Source organism: Lactuca saligna, chromosome 4 (genome assembly GCF_052625555.1).
Source record: "Lactuca saligna cultivar CGN05327 chromosome 4, ASM5262555v1, whole genome shotgun sequence".
NCBI lineage: Eukaryota > Viridiplantae > Streptophyta > Magnoliopsida > Asterales > Asteraceae > Lactuca > Lactuca saligna.
Genome location: NC_136420.1, coordinates 700,001 through 724,178, shown reverse-complemented (window position 1 = coordinate 724,178; position 24,178 = coordinate 700,001). Strand labels below are relative to the sequence as shown.

The following is a 24,178-nucleotide window of genomic DNA, read 5'->3' as shown; positions in this document are numbered from 1 at the left end:
GTTTTGTGATCCTCGGCATCCCAGTCACAAAACCTGGAGGGCACTCCCGAGATTGAAACATGCCTTTGAAAAGTTCATTGGATCTCAAAGAATCTAGGAATTTCTAAAACCAATAAAAACTAAATATTTATTATTTCGGTTTTCGTGGTGGAAATTGGTGAATCGTCATTCACCTACCTTTCAAATATGGTATAGCTTAGATTACGGCATACCTCTTCTAAGTTATATTATATTGTGATTGGGTCCTAGCCTTAATATTACATTTGGGTGTTTTATTAAGGACTCTCTTAAATCTAAACTAAACTTGTTCTTCTCTTTCAGATGTCTTCAAATAATGCTTCTGGCTCGAATCCTAATGGCTCCTTTACTCTTATGAGTCTATGTGGGAAAGTCACCTTTGATGGATCCAACTTCAATAAGTGGATCAGAAACATCAGGATGATTACTCGCTACGAGGACAAAGAATATGTCCTTGACAAGGAGCTTAAGGAAATTGACGAGTCCACTGCAACTCCCCAGGAGATCGCTGACTTTCATACTCATGAAAGAGATGCAACCAAGGTGGCTTGCATCATGTTAGCCACCATGACAGCTGAACTCCAAAAGTCTTATGAAGACTTCTACCCTTATGAAATGCACCAAGATTTGATGGAAAGATACCATCAAAGTGCACGACAAGAGAGGTATGAAGTCATCTGCTCCATGATAACAACCATGATGAAGGACGGAGAGTCCGTCACGAGCCACATGCAGAAAATGCAAAGGTATGTGGATCGGTTGCTGAAGCTCAATGTGAACTTCCCTGAGGAGCTTGCAATAGATATCATTTTGCACTCCTTACCATCGTGCTATGATCAATTCCGCATGACATATCACATGAACAAGGAAGAGGTCACCCTCAGCAAACTTCAGGGACTTCTCAAGACCGCAGAAACAGGTCTTAAGGGGAAGTCGGTTGCTATCACTCCTACTCCAGAAACAACTCCGGTCTTGGCAATCGGGCAAAGTAGAGGGAGGAAGAGAAAGAGATCTTCAAAGGGTACCAAGGCTCGGACCCTTGATGGCTCTTCTTCAAGTGGAACCAAGAAAGGTTTCATTACTCCTTCTTCTGACCCAAAAGAGGCTGAATGCTTCTATTGCCACGAAAAAGCTCATTGGAAGCGGAACTGCCCAAAGTACCAGCAAGATGTAAAGGATGGGAAAGTCAAACCCAACCATGCAGGTATTTACACGATCATTTCTAATAACTCACCCCATTCGAAATCTTGGGTCCTTGATACAGGTTGCGGTATTCATATTTGTTGTGACTTGCAGGGACTAGGAAGAAGTGAGAATGTGGAGCCAGGAAGAATAAACTTAATCATGGGGAATAGGAAAGTTACACCTGTCACCAAGATTGGAGTTTATACTTTATCGCTAAGTAGTGGGTTAAATTTAGATTTGAATAAATGTTGTTATTCGCCAGAAATGGCAAGAAATATTATTTCCTTTCATGCATTGTACAAACAAGGTTTCACCTTTTCATTTGATAATGAAGTTGGTTTGATTAATGCTTTCTTTAATAATGTTCTTTATTTTAAAGCATTACCTTGTGATGGTGTGTATGAAGCTGTATCTATTGTAGATAACTTAGGAAATAATGTTTTGTGTATTGATTCTACTAATAATAATAACTTGGATAAAGCATCATTATGGCATTGTCGTCTTGGACATATAAGCAAGAAACGCATAGGCCAACTCCAAAAGGATGGAGTCTTGGAGTCGTTTGACCTAAAGTCAAATGATAGTTGCGAATCATGCTTACTTGGAAAAATGACAAAGTCACCCTTCACAGGCTCGTGTGAAAGGGGTGAAGGTTTGTTGGACCTTATACACACGGATGTGTGTGGACCATTCAGACATGCCACAAGAGATGCTAATCGTTATTATTTGACTTTTACCGATGATTACAGTAGATATGGATATGTCTACTTAATCAAGCATAAGTCAGAGACTTTCGAGAAGTTTAAGGAATTTAAACAGGAAGTCGAGAATCAATTGGGCAGGAACATTAAGATGCTTCGATCCGATCGAGGTGGTGAGTATCTTAGTTCAGAGTTCCTCGACTATCTAAAGGAATGTGGGATTGTCCCACAATTGACACCTCCCAGGACACCGCAGTTGAATGGTGTGGCTGAGAGGCGTAATCGAACCTTGTTGGACATGGTTCGTTCCATGATGAGTCAAGCTTCCCTACCAATCTCATTCTGGGGGTATGCCTTAGAGACTGCCGCCCATATCCTTAATCTAGTCCCTACAAAGAAAGTTGCCAAAACTCCTCACGAGATGTGGACTGGTAAAGTACCTAAACTAGACCACATCAAGATTTGGGGCTGCGAGGCTTTCGTGAGACGCGAGACTCATGATAAGCTCGAACCCCGAAGCGAGAGGTGTATTTTCATCGGCTACCCACAGCAATCCTTTGGTTACCTCTTCTATAGACCTAGTGACAATGTGGTCTTTGTAGCAAGAAGAGGAGTCTTTCGAGAAAGAGAGTTTATAAGCCAAGGAGACAGTGGGAGGCAAGTTGATCTTGAAGAAATTCAAGAGTCAAGTGGTGAAGGAACTTCAAACTCTAGCCCTCAACTTGAGGAGGAAACTCCTGTTGAGCCAATTGACGAATCTGTACCTCTGAGGCGTTCCACGAGAGTTAGGAGTGCACCTGAGCATTACTATGGATTCCATATTACTGCAGAAGGTGAGACACTTATTAGTGATGAGACACTAGTAAGTCAAGATGACCCTAACAGCTACGAGGAAGCCATGGCGGGCCCCGAGTCTGCCAAATGGAAAGAGGCTATGGATAGCGAGATACAATCCATGTATGACAATCAAGTTTGGAACTTGGTTGAGAATGTACCAGGTCGAAAGACTGTAGGGTGCAAATGGGTTTTCAAGAAGAAGACCGACATGGATGGTAAAGTACACACTTATAAGGCTAGGCTGGTTGCAAAGGGCTTCTCTCAAATTCCTGGAGTGGATTATGATGAGACCTTTTCTCCGGTAGCCAAGATTAAGTCTATTCGGGTTCTGTTAGCCATAGCCGCATTTCATGACTATGAAATTTGGCAAATGGATGTCAAAACCGCTTTCCTTAATGGGAAGTTGGCTGAAGATGTTTACATGAGTCAGCCAGAGGGTTTTGTCAGTAACGAGTATCCTAATAGAGTGTGTAAGCTTGAGAAATCCATTTATGGATTAAAGCAAGCACCTCGCAGATGGAATCTTTGCTTTGATGAAAAGGTCAAGGAATTTGGCTTTTCTAGGAGTGAAGATGAATCTTGTGTATATGTCAAGGCTAGTGGGAGTATAGTTAGCTTTTTGGTATTGTATGTGGATGACATACTACTCATAGGAAACGACATTCCAACCATTGCAGGAAGTAAAGTCCTGGCTTGGAAAGTGTTTCGCTATGAAGGACCTTGGTGAAGCTGCCTATATTTTGGGGATAAGAATCTTGAGAGATCGGAGTAGAAGACTAATTGGACTTAGTCAAAGTACCTACTTGGAGAAGATTCTGAAGAGATTCAGAATGCAAAACTCCAAGAAAGGAGAGTTGCCCATCCAGAGTAGCGCCAAGCTGAGTAAGACACAAAGCCCTAGCACTGAGGCTGAGATAGCAGAAATGAGTCGAATACCTTATGCTTCGGCTGTAGGTTCGATCATGTATGCTATGATGTGTACTCGACCTGATGTAGCCTTTGCCTTGAGCATGGTTAGCAGGTTTCAGGGGAACCCTGGCAAGGCACACTGGATTGCAGTAAAGAATATTCTCAAGTACCTACGAAGGACTAAGGACTGGGTCCTTACCCTCGGTGGGAGTGATGACTTGAGAGTTGTAGGTATAGTGATGCTAGCTTCCAGACTGATAGGGATAACTTCCGCTCTCAGTCGGGCTGGGTCTTTACCCTAAATGGAGGAGCAATTTCTTGGAAGAGTTCCAAGCAAGAGACAGTGGCAGATTCTACTTGTGAATCAGAGTATATTGCAGCTAGCGAAGCGGCAAAGGAGGCGTTATGGCTGAGGAACTTCATTGGAGACCTTGGAGTTGTACCAGCTATTAAAGAGCCGATGGAAATTTTCTGTGATAGTGAAAGTGCTGTTGCCTTAGCCAAGGAACCAAGGGATCACGAGAGATCCAGACACATCGACAGAAAATACCATTTCATCAGACATCGGATCGAAGAAGGACTCCTCGTGGCAAAGAGGGTATCATCAGATGAGAATCCGGCAGATCCCCTCACGAAGGGACTGACTCGGGTTAAGCATCTCCAGCATGCTCGGAGCATAGGGCTGAAGGATGATATTAGATTTAGTAGTTAGATAATCTCGAAATTTGTAAAGTGTAATTGACATTTGATGATGAATAAAAGTGTTTTATTTATGAGTAAAGTGTTGCTATCTCTTGTCGATCGTTTACTATATTTCTTTTGCATGTTTTGACTTCCAGAATAATTTTGTTTGGTATAACATATTATTCAAACCTCCACAGTCGGTCATATGTCGGAAGTAGGTATGAATCAAGACTGTCATGTTTGGTTGTAGAGGTCTGGGACAAGGCTACAACAATCATGAGTGCTCATAAGTTCTGAGCATTGGACTCAACCCACGCTCACTGGAATCACTTCATGGAATTCTATCTCGAGTGATCGTGAGACGGTAATATCATATAAGTCTTTAAACCTAGAGATATGATTTGTTACTTACAAGTTGGTTAGGCATTGATTGTACGAAAAACGCATTGGTAACTCGATGTTATAAAATCGTGCTCTTATGTGTAATTCAATGAGTAGTAGAACAAACATATGAGTCGAAGTTTATCTGTTCCTTCTTGGATTAGAAGCTGATATCTGGGCCCCTCGATGATTTTGTTTTGACCTATGTACCGGGCCCGGTCAGAACTAGATTGATGTGTTCAATAAAGTTCTTTGTCAAACAAATCGGAAATCGGGAAACAAATGTTGGACAATAAGTAAGACATTGTTCCATGTATTTGTCCGACTGATATCTAGAACAGAGGATTATATGATCACTTATCTTAAATGGCGTACCATCATCTTCTCAAGTTTCGAGAAACCTTGTAAAGAGCTACGATTGCCGATCGGTTCCTGAAGTCATACTTGCAGTAATAGTTACTAGACTTATCCAAGTGGGAGACTGTTGGATAAGGTGTCTAAGTCCATAACTATTTCTGGTATGTACTTGACCCGACCCGGCATGGTCCATTTGGGTTGCATGGCACCATGCAATTGGATAAACTAAATGAGAGAAATAACGCTTGGAGATTATTAATATATTATAAGTTCTAATATATTAATAATATTATTTGATTAGTTTGATCAAGAATTAATTTAGAATTAATTAAGTGATCAAAAGATAACTAATTAAATATATGGGTTGATTAAGTAAATCATCCATATCTTGTATAGTGGGCTAAAAGGCTCCATGGATCATCAAGTTGGGTTCCACCCATAGGATGCTCCATGGGAGTTACAAACCCATGGGTCATGGAAATGAAGAGTCATGACACATTAGGGTTTAACCCTAGATGTGTCAACACTATATAAGAAGCATAATCTCCACCAAAATCGGTTGCAACAAAGAAATAGAGGGCTTGGCCGATTTGAAGAAGTGAGTATACTCTCATAAGTTCTTCCAAGAGCATTTGGTGTTGTGTGAAGCATTTGAGGCATCACCACTTGAGGTGCTAGGCTCACAAGGTTTCAAGGAACACAAGCAACAACAAGGTAAGTTATTCTATCTATACTTTATGTTAAAATTGTTCCCCATGTATGCTAGATAGGAATATAACCTTGGAATTCAACTTTGCATGACAAATTAGACAAACATAGATCCAAGGTTATTAGGGTTGCATGTACACTTAGGAAGTGTTAGAATGCTCAAAACCTATCAGGTGCTTCCCATGACTCTCTGGTCAACTTCACCCCAGCATATCGGGGTTCTGCACCTCCGCCCGTACAACATCTCGAATGGTGGTCGGTCAATACTCACGTGGTAGTTGTTGTTGTATGAGAACTCAGCCAAGGGAAGATAGGTATCCCAGCTACCACCGAAATCTAACACACACGCCCGCAACATGTCCTCCAAAGTATGGATGGTCTGCTCACTCTGACCATCCGTCTGCAGGTGAAAGGCGGTGCTAAAATGCAAGCGGGTGCCCAACTCATCATGAAACTTCTTCCAAAACCTGGAAGTGAAACGCACATCCCTGTCCGAGATCACCGATACCGGCACCCCGTGCCGCGCCACGATCTCCCTGATATAGATGTCAGCCAATTTGTCAGCCGATATGCTCTCCTGAATCGGAATAAAGTGAGCACTCTTGGTCAGTCGATCCACGATGACCCAAATCGAATCCACTCCACACGCGGTCCTGGGAAGCTTTGTAATAAAATCCATTGTGATATCTTCCCATTTCCACAGTGGAATGTCCAGCGGCTGCATCTTACTGTGCGGTCTCTGATGTTCGGCCTTGACCTTCCTGCAGGTCAAGCACCGCTCGACGTACCATGCCACATCCCGCTTCATGCAGGGCCACCAATAATCCAGATGAAGATCCCTATACATCTTCGTCGCCCCGGGATGAATAGAGAATCGGGACTTGTGCGCCTCCTCCATCAAGATCTGGCGCACGCCCCCGTGATACGGCACCCACACCCTACGGTGTAGTGTCAATAGTCCCCGAATATCATAATCAAAGGAGGACACCTGACCCACCACGCGCTCTCTCTTCCGATGCTCCTCCTTGATAGCCTCCTGTTGATTCTCCCGAATTCGCTCCAATAGGGGAGTCACTACGGTCATCCTCATGCATACGTCCCTGATCGGCGCCGCCTTGTGGCTAAGCGCATCGGCCACCATGTTGGCCTTCCCCGGGTGGTAAAGGATCTCGCAATCATAATCCTTCACCACATCCAACCACCGACGCTACCTCATGTTCAGATTCGGTTGATCCATGAGATACCTCAGACTCTTGTGGTCCGTGTAGATGGTACAACGAACCCCGTAGAGGTAATGTCGCCAAATCTTGAGGGCGAAGACCACAACCCCCAACTCCAATTCGTGCATCAGGTAGTTCGCCTCGTGAGGCTTGAGCTGCCTCGAAGCGTAGGCAATGACATGCCCCCTTTGCATCAGAACTGCGCCCAACCCTGAAATGGATGCATCACAGTAAACCACAAAATCCTCTACGCCCTCTGGCAGGGCTAGGATCGGCGCCTCACACAATCTCTGTCTCAGCGTCTCAAATGCAGCCTGCTGCTCGGGTCCCCACCGAAAGACCACGACTTTCTTTGTCAGCCGCGTCAGGGGTACGACTATCTTGGAGAAATCCTGGATAAATCTCCGATAGTAGCCCGCTAATCCTAGGAAACTCCGAATCTCAGATGGAGACTTCGGAACCTCCCATCTCATCACGGCCTCGACATTGGCCGGATCGACCAGAATCCCGTTCTGGTTGACGAGGTGCCCAAGAAATTGCAGGTCGCGCAGCCAGAACTCACACTTGGAGAACTTGGCATACAAGCTCTCCCTCCTCAGGGCCTCCAACACCTCTCTCAGATGCTCCTCATGCTCCTCCTGAGTCTTGGAATAAACCAGGATGTCATCGATAAACACTATCACAGACCGATCCAGCATCGGTCTGCAAACGCGGTTCATGAGGTCCATGAACGCGGCTGGAGCATTGGTGAGCCCAAACGGCATCACCACAAACTCATAGTGGCCATAACGTGTCCGAAACGCGGTTTTCTTCGTATCCTCCTCCCTGACTCTCATCTGATGATAACCCGAATGCAAGTCAATCTTGGAGAACCAAGATGCTCCCTGAAGCTGGTCAAAGAGGTCATCAATCCTCGGGAGTGGGTAACGGTTCTTCACTGTCACCTTGTTCAACTCCCGGTAATCTATACACATCCGATGCGAGCCATCCTTCTTCTTCACAAATAGGATCGGGGCTCCCCAAGGCGAACTGCTCGGACGAATGAATCCCTTGCCTAGCAGCTCCTGCAGCTGCGTAGACAACTCCTGCATCTCGGGAGGAGCCAACCGATACGGTGCTTTGGCTATCGGAGCCGCACCGGGGATAAGGTCAATCCTGAACTCCACCTGTCGCTTCGGAGGTATACCAGGTAGCTCCTCCGGGAAAACATCTGCAAAATCTCGAACCACCGGAACCTCGCTCAATGTCGCCTTACCCGCCTCCCGGGTATCCATCACATACGCGACATATCTTGCGCATCCCTGCTGAAGATAGCGCCTAGCCCTCGCTGCTGAACATATAGTAGGTCCACACTACGGCCTTTCGCCATGAATCACTAACTCTCCCCCGCTTGGGGTCCTGACTCGCACTAGCTGCTGTGCGCAGTCTATCACCGCCCCATTAGGGCTCAACCAATCCATGCCAATAATCACCTTGTTCCCAAGCAATGGAATGGGAACCAAGTCCACCAGGTAACGCTCCTCAAACAGTCGCAAAACGCAATCTCGAAACACCATCGATGCTCGCACCGATCGATCATCAGCAATCTCTACCTCTAAAGGGCAATCTAACTCGCCTGAAGTCTCATGAAACCTCTTGTTAAGCGCAAGAGAAACGAACGATCGGGATGCGCCCGAGTCGAACAATACATGAACTGGGATGTCGTTCACATGGAACGATCCTAATGCATATATATACACACGGAGCACATATCAATATCATAACATCATAAAACAAAAGATAGAAGGAAAGAATCATACCCGTCACCACATCGGGTGCGGCGCGTGCCTCCTCGGTAGTCAACTGGAATGCTCGGCGCCTCACCACCGGAGCCTCTGCCTTGCCCTGGCAATCATAGAGTCCAAGGTAGGGCAAGCCGAAAAGCTAACATGCTCCCAGATGTCAGCCCGAAGCATATCGTGATAACGAGTCCTCCTCATATCCTCGTCACCAGCATACTGGGGCACCAACAAAGCCCTCTCCTGGAACATGGCGGTGATCTCCACCACAGTCTCCGTCGTCTGTCTCATATCCCGAAACTCCCTGGCTAACTGCTGAAGCTCGACAGCCGGCGCAAACTCGGCCCTGAACCTGGACACAAAGTTCGACCAGGTCATAGTCTCGATAGCTGAGGCTCCCAACGAGTCACCCACTAACTCCCACCAATCCCGGGCTCGGTCCCGTAAACACCCCGCTGCATATCTCACCTTCGACCCCTCAGGGCAGAAGCTAGTCAACTGTGCAGACTCGATGTCTGCAATCCATCGCATGGCAGCAATGAGGTCCTTTCCCCCATGGAAATACGGCGCACCACTGCCCCTGAAGTCCTTGAAGGATAGTGTGTGTGACCCCGACTGGCTAGATGCCAAATCACTCCTGAATGCCCGCAGGCGATCCTCCATCAACTCCATAATCCCTTCCTTGATCGACCCGAAGATAATGGGAGTCGACTCAAGGATACCCCTGGTGATCTCTGACGCGATGAACTCACGTAGCCCCTCATCCACCGGCTCGGAACCTGATCCCGAACCTGATCCCTCTCCAGAACCGCCATCCACCAGCCTCGATCGAAGTACCACCATTCTCAATACATCACAACAATCATTAGATATACTGATGCTTCCTCAGGGATCACAGCTACTTACAAGTTCCCTGGTCTTGTCTTGGCCTTCCTTGGTTTGGGTACGGATCCTCTGCTTTCAGTAGTACGGGCCCATACTACCTTCCACATCTATCCGTACCTTCTTCAAGAACTGCCTCGACTACACCAGATCACTTACGCTAAGGCTAGTTACTACTATACTCATCCCAGGCTTGCCCTAGGGAAATCTCCAGCTCTACTCGATCCAGTCCTCAGCTGCTGCAGGCCTCCTCGTAATGCCAATTAGCCATCACCTGAATACCATCACATGCGACGAGACTCAAATAATCCTTCGAGTACCCGACTCGCCCCTACAACGGTTGGACTCAAACAAGAGCTGCGCAGTAGGATTAAATCCGGTACTCTAAGATTATTCAACTCTGATCACATGTGATGTGACGTATTCGCCTAATGACTAATTCCTATTATTCGGAGTCCCACGTAGCATGAAGCAAGCAGCATTCAGATGAGGGAAACAACGTCAAGCAATTCCGCTCTCATAGGGAGAAACTGGACTAGCACACCCTAACAGGCTACCCTACTACTGTCTACTCTATACTAGCATGCAATTCTCATATAGGTGGAACACATAAGGCAGTCACATAAGGCATCATTCCTAGATCCTTAGTCCTATTCTAGCATGCTGTTCTACAAAAGCTGATAAACATAATTATAAACTTGTATGGGTACTTTGGGGAATACTTACTTGAGCTCAGCCGGTCGCGCACATCACACACACTTTTGTTCTTTCTTAAACTCTTTTCTTCATTTTAGAAAACATCATCTTTTAAAAATCTTTTAATCCCTCGATTTGAGTTCAGACACCCCCGAAGGTGAGTCCGAATCCCTCAAACCAGGGCTCTGATACCAACTTGTAACGACCCATTTTTCACGTTTGAAAATTTCGTTTTAAAATGTTACTTTAGAAAACATTAATAATTAAAAACATTGTTTGATCAAACCACAACACAACGCAAACCATGTTTAAAAAGCCAAACCATACAACCCATCAAAATATCAGAGTACAAATCCCAATGAATCTTGTAAATGCGGAAACCAGAGTGTGTGCATGATGTACTTCTACCACGCCAACTCCTTCCCCTTCAAAGAAGAGGTACCTGAAAACAAAGTTGTAAAACGTAAGCACAAAGCTTAGTGAGTTCCCCCACTGTACCACATACCACATAATCACATAACATACGTAAATTTGTCAGGCATATCTGGGTGCCCGACCTACCCCTTCGGTCCTCTCGACCGGATACTGCCTAGCATATCTGGGTGCTGGCCTCCCCTTCAGTCCTTTCGACCGGATACTGCCTAGCATATCTGGGTGCTGGCCTCCCCTTCGGTCCTTTCGACCGGATACTCCCTAGCATATCTGGGTGCTAGCCTCCCCTTCGATCCTTTTGACCGGATACTGGGGACTATTTCACCCCCTACTACTACCACATAACACATATATCACATAGTCTATCTAGCATGGTTAGGCATAACCGCCCTTTCGGCCCTATCGACCGGTATTCTGGGGGACTATCTCCCCCTACTGTCACTAACACATAACGTAACACAGTAGTAGCAACCCTAGATGACTATCACAAAGACAATCATCTAATCACACATCACCTACTTGTGGGCTGGCATTGTGGCCTTAGACCCACCGCTACTGGAAGGTAACTCACCTCAAAGTAGCCGCTGAACTGATCGGGAACTGACTGACTGCTGCTGCTGCTGCTCCGGAAATCCTTCGACTGCAATTCCCACAACATACTCAATCACACACTGCTAACTGTCCTTTGGGTAAAATGACCATTTTACCCCTGGTCTAGCCCTAAGTCAAAGTCAGAGTCAACTTTCAGTTGACCCGACTCGCCAAGTTGGCTCTCTAACTCACCGAGTCCCTATCCAGACGATTGTCCTGAGTCCCTGATTCTACTCGTCGAGTTAGGTTATGACTCGATGAGTTCTTCTTCTAAACTGACATTGAAGTTCTTCGTCCTACTCGCCGAGTTCTATGAACAACTCGTCGAGTTCATCTTCATCCGATGAACACTCATGCTTAGACTCGCCGAGTTGTATGAACAACTCGCCGAGTCTATTCTTGATCAATGAAGATTGCCTTGGACTCGCCGAGCCAGGCCATGACTCGCCGAGTCCTACCATGGGTGAGTTCAGCTTCCAACTCACCGAGTCACACCCTGTGACTCACTGCTCAAACTCGATACAGCATAAAGGGACAAATTCGGTGACTCGCAAGCAGACTCGCCGAGTCACATGAATGACTCGCCGAGTCGTCGCCATGCATCCATTAAATATACCGATTTGTTCGATTTCAGTCCATGCCATTCATAGATCTGGGCTTCTAAGACACGAATCACACGTAAAGTTTCCAACTTTACGTGTAGATATTCACCAATATGGATTTTAGGGTTCAAAATGCCTCAAAAGGGTAGATCTAGGATGAACAAGCCACATGGGTCCATAAAGCTAACAGATCTGAGCTCCTGGAGCTCAATCTTGCCTAGATCTAGAGGCCAATCAACTTATTACGAAACATTATACACATACTAGCTTGGGGAATGGCTCAAGAGTGTCTTAAATGAAACCTTAAGCATAGAAACAGGGGGAAAATGGGATACACCTCAATTAAACTGCTGAAAAACACAATGATTCTTGGATGGCTCTTCTTCCTCTTGATCTTCTTCCCCTTCTGGCCTCAAAGCCTTCAAGAACACACACAATAGCCTCAAACTCTCAAGGAACAAGCTTAGAACGAGGGTTGGGAGCTCTGGGGGTGAATGGGGGCTGGAAAGAGGCGGATATGAGGTTTAAATAGGGTGCAAACCCCTGAAACTTAGGGTTTCATCCAACAGCGGTGACTCGCCGAGTCCAGGATATGGACTCGCCGAGTCGCCAACTTAAACGTGTCCTGGGTCTCGTCCCTACTCGGCGAGTCGGACCTATGACTCGCCGAGTCCAAGGCTAAAAATGGAAAATACTCAAATAAGATTTACATACCAGGAACCAGGTGCTACAACATGTGTCAAAATTTTTGAAAAAACAACTAATTGCAAAAACATTTTCATTTATTAATGTAGGTACAAATGAACTTTAAGATATATATTTTCTTTTCTTTTTTACTTTATATATATATATATATATATATATATATATATATATATATATATATATAGATATATATATATATATATATATATATAGAGAGAGAGAGAGAGAGAGAGAGAGTGAAAGTGAGAAGTAAGTTCAATTGAGAAAATAAAAAAGGTTGAGAATGGGGAATCATTCTCAGTCACTCAATTATTTTGCAGCAAAAGCATCTGTCGTACCAGCGGAAATTTGTACTGATTTTTTATTCTCTACAAAGAGACATCCATACTGATATAGTTTTAAGATAAAATATATTTTTTTTATACTTTTATCTATCGTTATTAATAAGTAAATAAAAATACATCAGATTTTTAGTACAATACATTCGTTATTCACTTATGAATAAAAAAATATGATTAATTTTTTTTAGAGATTAAATATGATTCATATATAAATATAACATATAATAAACTCTTTATTGCTTACATCAACTCTCGTCACATGTTATATTCACATATGAATAAAACGTGTATTGACTTTCCTTACAAGTTATATTACTATACGAAGAACATATTTATTATAATTTTATTACAGTTCATTTGTTATTTTTATATGAATAAGTAGTTGAAAATTTCAAAAACTTCATCTATATTTAAAAACTACTTATTTATATATAAATAACAAATGAACTTTAACAAAAATCTTATAAATGTTTTATTAATATATGAATATAACATATGACAATAACTAATACATGTTTTATTCATATATAAATATAACATGTGACGAAAGATGATGTAAAATAAATATATTTTAAGTAAGAAAACGTTATAATGTGTTATAGTCATATATAAACGACATTTAAAATATAAAAAAGGTTAATCATACGTTTTATTCATAAGTAAATAATGAATGTACTATAATAAAAACATGATTCGATTTTATTCACTTATGAATAATGATAGATGAAACTCTAAAAAAAAAATTTTTAATTATTTTATCTCAAAATTATATCAACATAGATGTCTATTTATAAAGAATAAAAAAATTATGAATTTTGATATAATTAAAATAAATTTGCCATAAAAATAACATTCTAAAAAAAAAAAAAAAAAAAAAAAAAAAAAAAAAAAAAAACATGTTCTTGTGTATATTAAGGTAACGATTAGCATACCTTAAGAGTATACGGTGTGGGTTACAACGAGAAACAAATTTGGTGAATTGGCATACGAAAACGACGTCATTACGCGGGGAACCCCCCCCCCCCCCCCCCCCCCCCCCCCCCACTCGTTGAAGCTCGTTATGGCGAATCTCGTGGGCGTTAAGACGGATTGCAACGCATAAATTCGAACGTTTTCTTCACTCGAATGTTTAAAAACGGTCAAAATTAAATAAAAATAAAAAATCTACCTTTTATCCTTATTATAAATACTACTTTTAAACCATTTTTTTTAAACCTTTCTCTCATTCTCTCTATATGTTATACACATATTTTTTTTAAAAATTATAAAAAATGGAGCAAAACCCAAACACCCCCCTCCATCATCAAACTCAAACACAACCTCGTGTATTGGATTCATGGGTTATGAAAATTATTTCAACCTGTTATCGTCATAAGGCTCACCACAAATCTCATACCAAGGCGCCGCTTTCAATCCCGCTTCACCGCCACTGCAATTTCTCAACTCACCTTACCTTCAACAAAATCAATTTGGTTAAACCCCAAATTTACAACAAAATATTTTCCATACTTTTGCTTCGATGCAACAAACAAGCAACCAACCATCGCCTACGATACAACAATCGGTTGAAGTGGAAGCAGGAGGTAGTAGGAGAGGGAAAGGGAAAGGAAAATCGAAAGAGAAATCGATAGCGGTAGAAACAGAAAATGCAAACGTTCCATAATAGTGGACACCGGAGGAGGAATACGCTTTGATGGCGGCTTGGTGTGCTACTTCAAAAGATGAACTACGCGGAAATGGAATAAAGAAATGAGCTTATTGGGGCACTACAAGAAAAAAAGGGTATTAGTGGCGACAAAAGTCGCCACTATTGCTCACCCAAGTCACCGCTAATAGCTTTACCGGCGACAGGTCGCCGTTATTGAGTCGCCGCTACTGCCTCGTCGCTATTGCTCAAAAAGTTGCCGCTAATGCTACGTGTCGCCGCTAATGATAATGTCACCGCTAATGCTACGTGTCGCCGCTAATGCTCAAGTCGCCGCTAATGCCCTATATCGCCGCTAATAGTGTCGCCGATATTGCCGTTTTTAGTTTTTTTAAAAGCAGCCAATCTCGGTTGTCCGAAAACCGATACAAAATAACGTTAAATGCAGAAAAACCGATACATTAAATGGAGAAAGACGATTACATAACATCCCAGTTTTATAATATCATACATACACCAAAATAAATAACAAAATTCTTATAAATTTATGTCATACTACAAATGCTAATAAAAGATAAAACTAATACGACATGTCATCATCCCCGCCACCGTTGTTCCATCCTATAAGATCCACAGTTGACTCCAGATTGTTGGACATTGATCGAAGATTCTCTAACTACATAATAAATAACAACTTATAAACTTGTAAGTTAACATATTAACTTTAACCAAACTAAAAATTACTAAATGACATTGTAGCATCCTACTTGTTTTTTGTTTATTTTTTTTTCCATTATGACATTGTAGTTTACATATTTCACACAAAATACAAATACACACATACATACAATATACACATATATACATACTTTTGATACATATAAAACAATCATGAACACAATCCAAACTGCATACAAATACATACATACATTAATCACATATACACGTATTTTTTATACACACATATATGAAATACACACAATTTTCACACACATATAACATATTTCACACACATATGAAATACACACATATATAAAAAATACACACACAAATGCACACATATATACAAAATACCCACAGATATACAAAATACCCAGTCACAATAAATAGAAGTAATAGAACATGTGGTGGCGTATGGTGGCGTGTGGTGCACCAGTGGTGGCGGTAGTGGCGGGTGGTGGTCGGGAACACAATCAACAAAACTGAAATTGTAATTTTTTTTTGCAATTAACCACTCTAATAAGCTTAAAATCAATGTTACAAGAGAAAATGGACCGGAAATTTACCTGGAAAAGCTTGGTTTCGCCAGAAAATCCTTGGTCTCGCCGGAAAAAGCTTGGTCCTCACCGGAAAATCCTTGCCCACCAATGGTATCCTCACCCAAAATTGCTAACCGTGACAATATCCCACTCTAATCGACGAAAGTGCTGAAGGAAGCTATGCAGACGAGAGAAAGAAATGAGATTTGCAGTGAAACAGAAGAGAAAATGGGAAAAGATCGACGTTTTTGGGGTTAAGTGCGTCGACCTTTAGCGGCGACGCCTTTACCAGTGACAATTTTGGCTTTAGCGGCGATTTCCTTCAATACTGGCGACACTTACGAGGGAAACATTACTGCGCCATTTTTTTTCGACAATTAGCGGCGACTCGGTTAGGTCTTTAGCGGTGACTTTTGTCGCCGGTATTGCTTTTATGTATTCTTCGATTATCCTTGCCGTTGGATTAGAAACACGATCGAACGGTCTTAATTTACAAGAACGTGAAAGCGCGGATCCGTGTCTACAGTTATTAGCGGCGACGCCAATAGCGGCGACACCTACTTTTAGTGGCGACAATTTGATGTGTCGCCGCTAAAAGTAGTTGTCGCCGCTATTGGCATCGCCGCTAATGACTGTATTTTTTGTAGTGGGGGCGGTGCGCGACAAGTTTCATGCTATTTTGAAAAAAATTCCATATCGCAACAATGACATGTTGAGCAGCAAATGGGGTCAAATAATTAAGTGGTGCAACCAATTCAATGGTATTTACAACCGGCTTGAGGCGCAACAACAAAGCGAAACCAACGACTTCGATTTGTTCAAAGTTGCTAAGGAACAATATCGGGTTGAAATGGATCATGTTTTCGACTTTGAAAAATCATGGGAATTGTTGCGAGCGGATCCAAAGTGGAATAAAAGCGCTTACATCGTCGGAGGTTCAATCCAAAAGATCTCGCAATTCTAGCTCGGTCGACGTGTCAGATGCACGGACTAACATCGACCTAAACGCCGCCGACGATGAGATCCCGAATGATATCCAAGATATCTCCCCACCACGACGACTGCCCGGATACGACAAAGCGAGGCGCACTGCAAGACATGCGGAGGAGGTGGAGACGAGAGCAAAAGAGGCGGCAAAAATGAGAGCGAAATTTAACGAGCACAATTTATTAATAAAAGAAAAAAATTAGTTGAAATGTCGTCATTTGGAGTTCCTGGAAAGGCAGACACGGGAAAAGCAGGAGCAAAAAGAGATGGAACTAATGACACATTAGTTGTCAATTCTTCGGACGGGGGGAGGGTTTGACGTCTACTAATCTAGCAGTGCTACAAGCGATGAAGGAACAAATTAGGAAGAAATAGTTTGATTAATTAGGATTGTTATGTGGTTTTAATTGTAATTTGAATGGTATTTTATTTATTATTTTAGGTTTAAAATTATGTTTTTTTTTTTAATTGTAATCGTAATTTTAGATTTTAAATATTATGTTTTTTTTTTGTTTTTAAAATTTTATGTTTTATAAAATATATATTAATGTTAGTGATTAAAAAAATGCAAAAAGTAAAAAAAAAACGAAAAAGTGAAAAAAAAACCCCAACTTCGAAAAAAAATCAAAAATAAAACATATTTATTTTCAAAAAGTTGGTCTTGGATTTTATTGTCCATTTTCCCATTTGATGTTATAACACCACTTGCTTATGTGACATGTGAGGTGGCACAACTTGGTGTTGCAAATTGTTGCCCACACCCAATGCTCTAAGGAAACATATTTGGTTGGAAGAGACATGTATATCCGTTACCCATTCCGCCAAGTATGTCTAAGTTTTTTGCGGCAAAATAAATGTGTGGTTGAGAATAATTATCTCATTCTCAACTTTTGTTTTCTCGATTGAAACCTCATATATATATATATATATATATATATATATATATATATATATATATATATATATATATATATATATATATATATATATATATATATATAAAGTAAAAAAAAAAATTAAATTAAATATCTCAAAATGTCTATGTATTTGTATTTATTTTCTATTGTTTATAGGTTTATGTGTTTTTTATTACCCTCTTTTTGTATTAGAAGTAATTAGTAGTACGTCTTAGTTTATTAACTTCTTTTTTAAGAGGGTGTCGATATAAAAAGTCAAACGCCACACTTTAAAATTTTTAAAATGAAAACTAATTTAATTTGATTCATATTTTTTGATTATTATTTTGACGTATATATAGATAATAACAGTGGTCGTGCAAAGAAAAGGTTGTAAAATCATTGCTAATAGTATTTTTGTAGGAAAAAAAAAAACGAAGAAAATCTATTTACGTGGCCGGACCAAAAAGGGTTGAAAAGAGAATATATATACTGAAAACAAAAAATAGAATAATTGATAAAATAATGGGATTGAAAAGTAACACCCATCCCATTTTCTATTTAGAAACAAAATTTAATAACAAAGTCTCTCTTTGTTCCATCTTCTCATCTCCTCTTCCGCGGAAAAGAAATGAAAACAGATTCGCAAACTTCCAAAACAACAGAATAAATGGAAGCAAGGTACTGAGATTTTGCTCCAACTCTTCTTATTCTCCTTCTTTTCTTGTCCTCTCTTCTCCTTTGTATATATATATAAATATAAATACACACGCCAACCAAACTTATCCAAATCTTTCTTCTTGGTCAATGGCTATCTCCCAAATATGCTTCTAAGTCTCATCTTGATTGCCCAAAAGCGTCGTGTCTTCGACTCTTTGCTGCTGTCTAAACACTGTTGTTCATATGGACTTATTTGGTATGCTGAAGCTGCAAGTCAATGCTAATCATAGTATTCATCTATCATACGGGGTTTGGTTTTTGAGTTTTTCAATATGACCATGTTTCCTGTTCATCGGCAAAACCTCAGGAAGAAAGATAGTTTCGGTTGTTATGGTGGGGCTTGCGGTGGTGGGCGGCGTTATTTGGAAGGTGAGTATGAGTGTTTCATCAGCTTAGGCGGAGCATCCGATCTAATGGCTGAAGATGAATCAAGAACGGAGATTAGTATTAACAACGAAGAAACGGCAGGATCAAGCTCCAAGCAGGATAATATTCATCAAGAGATTAACAAAGAAGATGATGGAGGGTGGCTACAATTGAGTTTAGGAGGCGGTACTCATGTGCAGTCGACGACGAGTCATAATTACCATAGACCCGACCACCAAATTTCGTTGGGTCCAAGATTAGTCGAGCTTGATCTGTTACCTGGTGGCAGCGGTAGCAGCAGCGGTGGCGGTGAGACTTCCTCACAACAAATATTGATGAGGCCGCTAACTAATTTAACTGCAGCTCCTCTTCCTATTCCTCCTCCGCACCAGCACCACCTCGGTTTTCAAGCTCCAGATTTTCGAGGTTCTCTCCCGACCATAACAGCAGCCCCATCGCCGACCTTCTTTTTGCAACAACATCGGGGGTCGCCTGCTAGTACTACTATTGATTCCCTACCCGCCATCACTTTTATTCATCATGATCAACAATACGACAACAATTTTCTGCCGTTTAGGTCTTATCCGCTAACGCTTAATCCTCATCTATCTTCATCCCCATCGTTTTCTGCTTCTTTGGAGCAACCACCAGCTTCAGGTTCTTATCAAGGCCGACCACTCCATTTCCACGGTGGCATAGATGTTACCGGACCACCACCCCGTATCGATTTACGAGTCGTGGATCCACCCAGAAGACCTCATTCTGGTGTTTGGTTTATTCTTCAAGCATCGCAAAACCAGTAAGCTGTCACCAAAACCCTAACTATGTTATTTTAACTGTTTATCGTTTTTCTCTATTTTGAGTTGTAGTTTTTGCATATTTTCTTTTCTTTTTTTTTTAATTTACTTACTTCATTTTTTGGAACGAGAAGCCAATTGCCATTCATGGACTTATGTTTTTAATTTTCTGTGACGAATATTTAATGTAGAACAAAAGAACCTTATTTGCCTCAAGTACCGAAGAGCTACCTTAGAATCAAGTAAGTAGCATCTTAATCAATAAAACAAGCACATATATATATATATATATATATATATATATATATATATATATATATATATATATATATATATATATATATATATATATATATATATATATATATATATATTTCCCATTAATAGAGAGGTGTTAATGCACAGGGATGGAAGGATGACCGTTCGATTGTTAATCAAGTATTTGGTTAATAAACTCAAACTGGAGAGCGAATTTGAGGTATGTCAAAACCATAATACTCCATTAATTCTCTGGATATATATATATATATATATATATATATATATATATATATATATATATATATATATATATATATATATATATATATATATATATATATATATATATATAAACCTGCATACTAACTGATAATTAGACTAAGCTTAATTAGAAGTAGTTGTCACTTAGCTTGTCATATTCTAGCTAACAAGGTATATACACAATTTCCTCCTAGTCATCAATACTTGTCTCCTTCATATATTTTTACGCTAAGTTTAAACCTTACTGACTACTCATTGTAAAGAAAGAAAGAAAAGGTTGGGGATTGTGGAAATAGTCCAAAGGAGGAAATCATCCAAACCTGCAAGAATATGGTTGATGAAAGAAACATGAGAACAAATTCGAATGGACTGAAACTGTCTATATATAGTGTTAATCTTTTTCTCGATCAGTAACATCAGAATTAGGTGTCTAGTATATTTCTAGCTAGGTAGCCTTCATGGTATGGTAATACAAAAATTATTCGTACTAATTATTAGTTCAATTGGGGAAATAACACCCACGTTAAAAGTACACTTAGGTATGTTAATTTGGTTATTGTATTCGTTAGCAAGTAATATATGATCCTTTGGCAAAAATTCAAGGAAACATCGTGTAGGCCTCAAGTTAATGGAATGTGGAAAACTACGTGCTACCATCATCAAGCATACACCTACCCCTTCCTTTCTTGCTTAGGTTGTTGATTTTATATATATATATATATATATATATATATATATATATATATATATATATATATATATATATATATATATATATATATATATATATAAAAGGCCGGGGCAATGCCATAAGAACCGTATTCTCTCATCTGCCACATAGACACTACATAAATATCGTGTTAAATTTATTACATAAAGTGTTTTTGTCGTACATGAGATTTAGAAGAGAGAAACAATTGGAGAAAGAAGATTGAAAGTAGGAGTGCGACACTATTTAGGTGAAGAGAGAGAAAGTATGGTTCCTACCGTCGAGAGGAAACGGTGTTTTGGGTGATCATGTTGCGAAATCGCTGATGAAACCGCACCCACTCCCCTAGTCTAATTCTCATTTTAGCTAGATCCTTAATTAGAGAGAGAGAGAGAGAGAGAGAGAGAGAGAGAGAGAGATTCTTTTGGAAATCAAATCATTAGCGAGAATTTACGAACTAATAATCAACTCATCATTTTTTAAAATAAAAACCAAAATATTCTCTAAATGGTATTTTTAAGAATATCTATGCTCAAAAAAAAAATTTGACGATTATTTTATTTATTTATTTTTTATTATCTTTTGATTTTCCTGGATATATTGATTTTTATGCATAATTAGCAGTCATATGAATTACTGATGAATACAATTAGCAATCATATAACTGTTGATTGTGTTTATTAACCGTTCATATAACTACACATATTTAGTATGCATACAAATTTCAAAAATATATATAAAAAAGTTTGTTAAATCTTTTTTTAAACCTAAATATAGCTTAAACGTATCATTTAAAGAAGATCGGCGATTTCGGTTTTGAAAAATATTGAGTAGATTATAAGTTCGCACGTTTTCACGTTTTTTTTTTGTTCGCACGATAACTCAGAACTATATATATATATATATATATATATATATATATATATATATATATATATATATATATATATATATATATATATATATATATATATATATATATATATATCCAAGCTAATTAATATTTCTTTTTTTTTTTCTTTTTTCTTTTTTTTTACAAAAAGACCTATTTAATATATCTCTGATCACAGTAATTCTTAACAAAATGATTACAAGGTGTAAGTTTTAAACAAAGGCCTTCTATATATAAGCAATATAATATATTCACATTAAAACGCATATATAATTATATATAATAGATGGTATATGGATTATGGACGTACAAAGATTTATGTTCATTTTAGAAAGCATGTAAAAACTCTATCGCCGTTAACAATAGTTAACATGCATGATGAAGATATATATTGAATTTCAAGCTTGTATGCATGTGAAAGGAACTATATATTGCATCACCAACATTATTGCTTTTGTAATTCAATCTCTCGTAAAAATATATAAGTGTATTTGCTGAAAGTACTGTCAGGGAACTTGGAAATTTTTTTATACAACATATATATTTGATGGTCATCGTTTTTTGGTTTTGTGATATTAATTAGCATGTTTCATAAAGGTCAGAAAGTGACACCCATATTTTTTTTTTGCTACCAAATTAAAACTCCACACATTTCACAACTTTTTGACAAATTTCTCTTGTAATCCTTCATCAACAGAATTAATGCTTCTTTGATTTGATAAGCTCCTTGCTTGCTGCTAGCTTTTATATATAAAATCGCTTTTTCTTCTACAAAAAGAAAACAACAGTACGTCTTAGCTTTGTGTAATATGTGTGTACAGTAATTTGTTGAATATATTTGCACAAACTGCTGCATGGAGTGAAGAGTGGTAAGCATATTCTTAGCGCCGGATTATAAACAAGGCACTTGCTTGTATACTTTGTACCACACTTAATTATTAATGTTGCTATTGGAATATAGTACTAATTACTCAAGACTTTACTACACAGCACATATATCATTGGTGCCCAATTCTTAAAAGAAGTAACGTTTTCAAGAGAATGTTTGTTAAAATCTTCAGATAGGATGATGTGTGTACCGGAGAATACTAGACTAATCCAAAAATCTTGCATATTTGTTACGTTTTCTTTCAACAGCATATTTGTTACGTATTTGGTTATATATTTGAGTACTATCTCTGAGGTATTAGGATATATGCTTCCCTGTGGCTAATTCGCTTCCATCATTAGATATTAGTATGCTCCATATATATAAATATATACGCGCGAAGAGGTAATGATATATGAAAATTTAAATAAAGAAAAAGATTCATATATATAGAGGAACTGAGAGTAGGTAAGAAATAATAAATATGCGAAGAGATTTTACTTCTAAAGGATAGAAGCAATAATTTTCAAGCATAGACGACGTCAACACATGCTACCATAATTTGGATCCATTCGATCTTGCTACATGCCAACAAGTAAGAAAGTCTGTCAATACTATCGTCCTCTAATCAAACTATATATCATCATCTCTACATGCAACCACCAACAACACTCTCTCTCTCTCTCTCATATATATATATATATATATATATATATATATATATATATATATATATATATATATATATATATATATATATATATATATATATGTGTGTGTGTGTGTATTTGTTTGTGTACATGTGGCAATAAACATTCTCATTGACATCTTTTATAGAATGAACTAGCGTATGTTAACTATTCTTTTGAAATTGTTATTTAATAATTAATACGAAAGGTCAACTTCTTGATATGCCGTATAGGAGATATATAGTTAAATTAAAGTAGTTGGAATAATAAACATGGTTTTTGTTTTGATTTAAGTTTTGGTCTATCTAATTTTTATGGAAATGAACCATGCTATAATATATATATATATATATATATATATATATATATATATATATATATATATATATATATATATATATATATATATATATATATATATATATATATATATATATATATATATATATATATATATATATATATATATATATATATATACACGGCTGTTTTAACATAACTATTATATAATAGATGGATTAGGTGAGCCATATATATTCCCATTCCCATGTCGTCAGGCACGTCTTTCCACCGTCAACCATGTAATCATAACTAGATGTATATATTCTATTTTGTACATTCTGTTCATTCTTTTTTTCAAATCAATAAAAAAATGACTAGGTTAACGACAATTACATTTCTACCCCGTCAAGTTGCAAAAATTGTATGCTGTTATATATGTTATTTATCGTAGGATCATAGGTAATTTTAATGAGGTAACCAGAGATGTGTGTAAGTTTATTTACTTTGAAATCGACATGT

At 39.1% G+C, this 24,178-nt stretch overlaps 1 protein-coding gene across 2 annotated transcripts in view; it reads left to right on the top strand.

Moving 5' to 3' along the window:
- Nucleotides 1–18,377: 18,377 nt before the first annotated feature.
- LOC145041014 (RING finger protein) overlaps nucleotides 18,378–24,178 on the top strand; it is an 11,452-nt gene continuing 5,651 nt past the window's right edge. Inside the window, exons 1-3 of one of the 2 annotated variants that reach the window (XM_078988901.1) lie at nucleotides 18,378–19,699; nucleotides 19,889–19,939; nucleotides 20,103–20,175. In XM_078988901.1, coding sequence (XP_078845027.1) covers nucleotides 18,807–19,699; nucleotides 19,889–19,939; nucleotides 20,103–20,175 — 1,017 coding nt within the window. In that variant the 5' untranslated portion in view covers nucleotides 18,378–18,806. The remainder of the gene's footprint in view (nucleotides 19,700–19,888; nucleotides 19,940–20,102; nucleotides 20,176–24,178) is intronic. The other variant, XM_078988900.1, reaches the window with a different exon arrangement.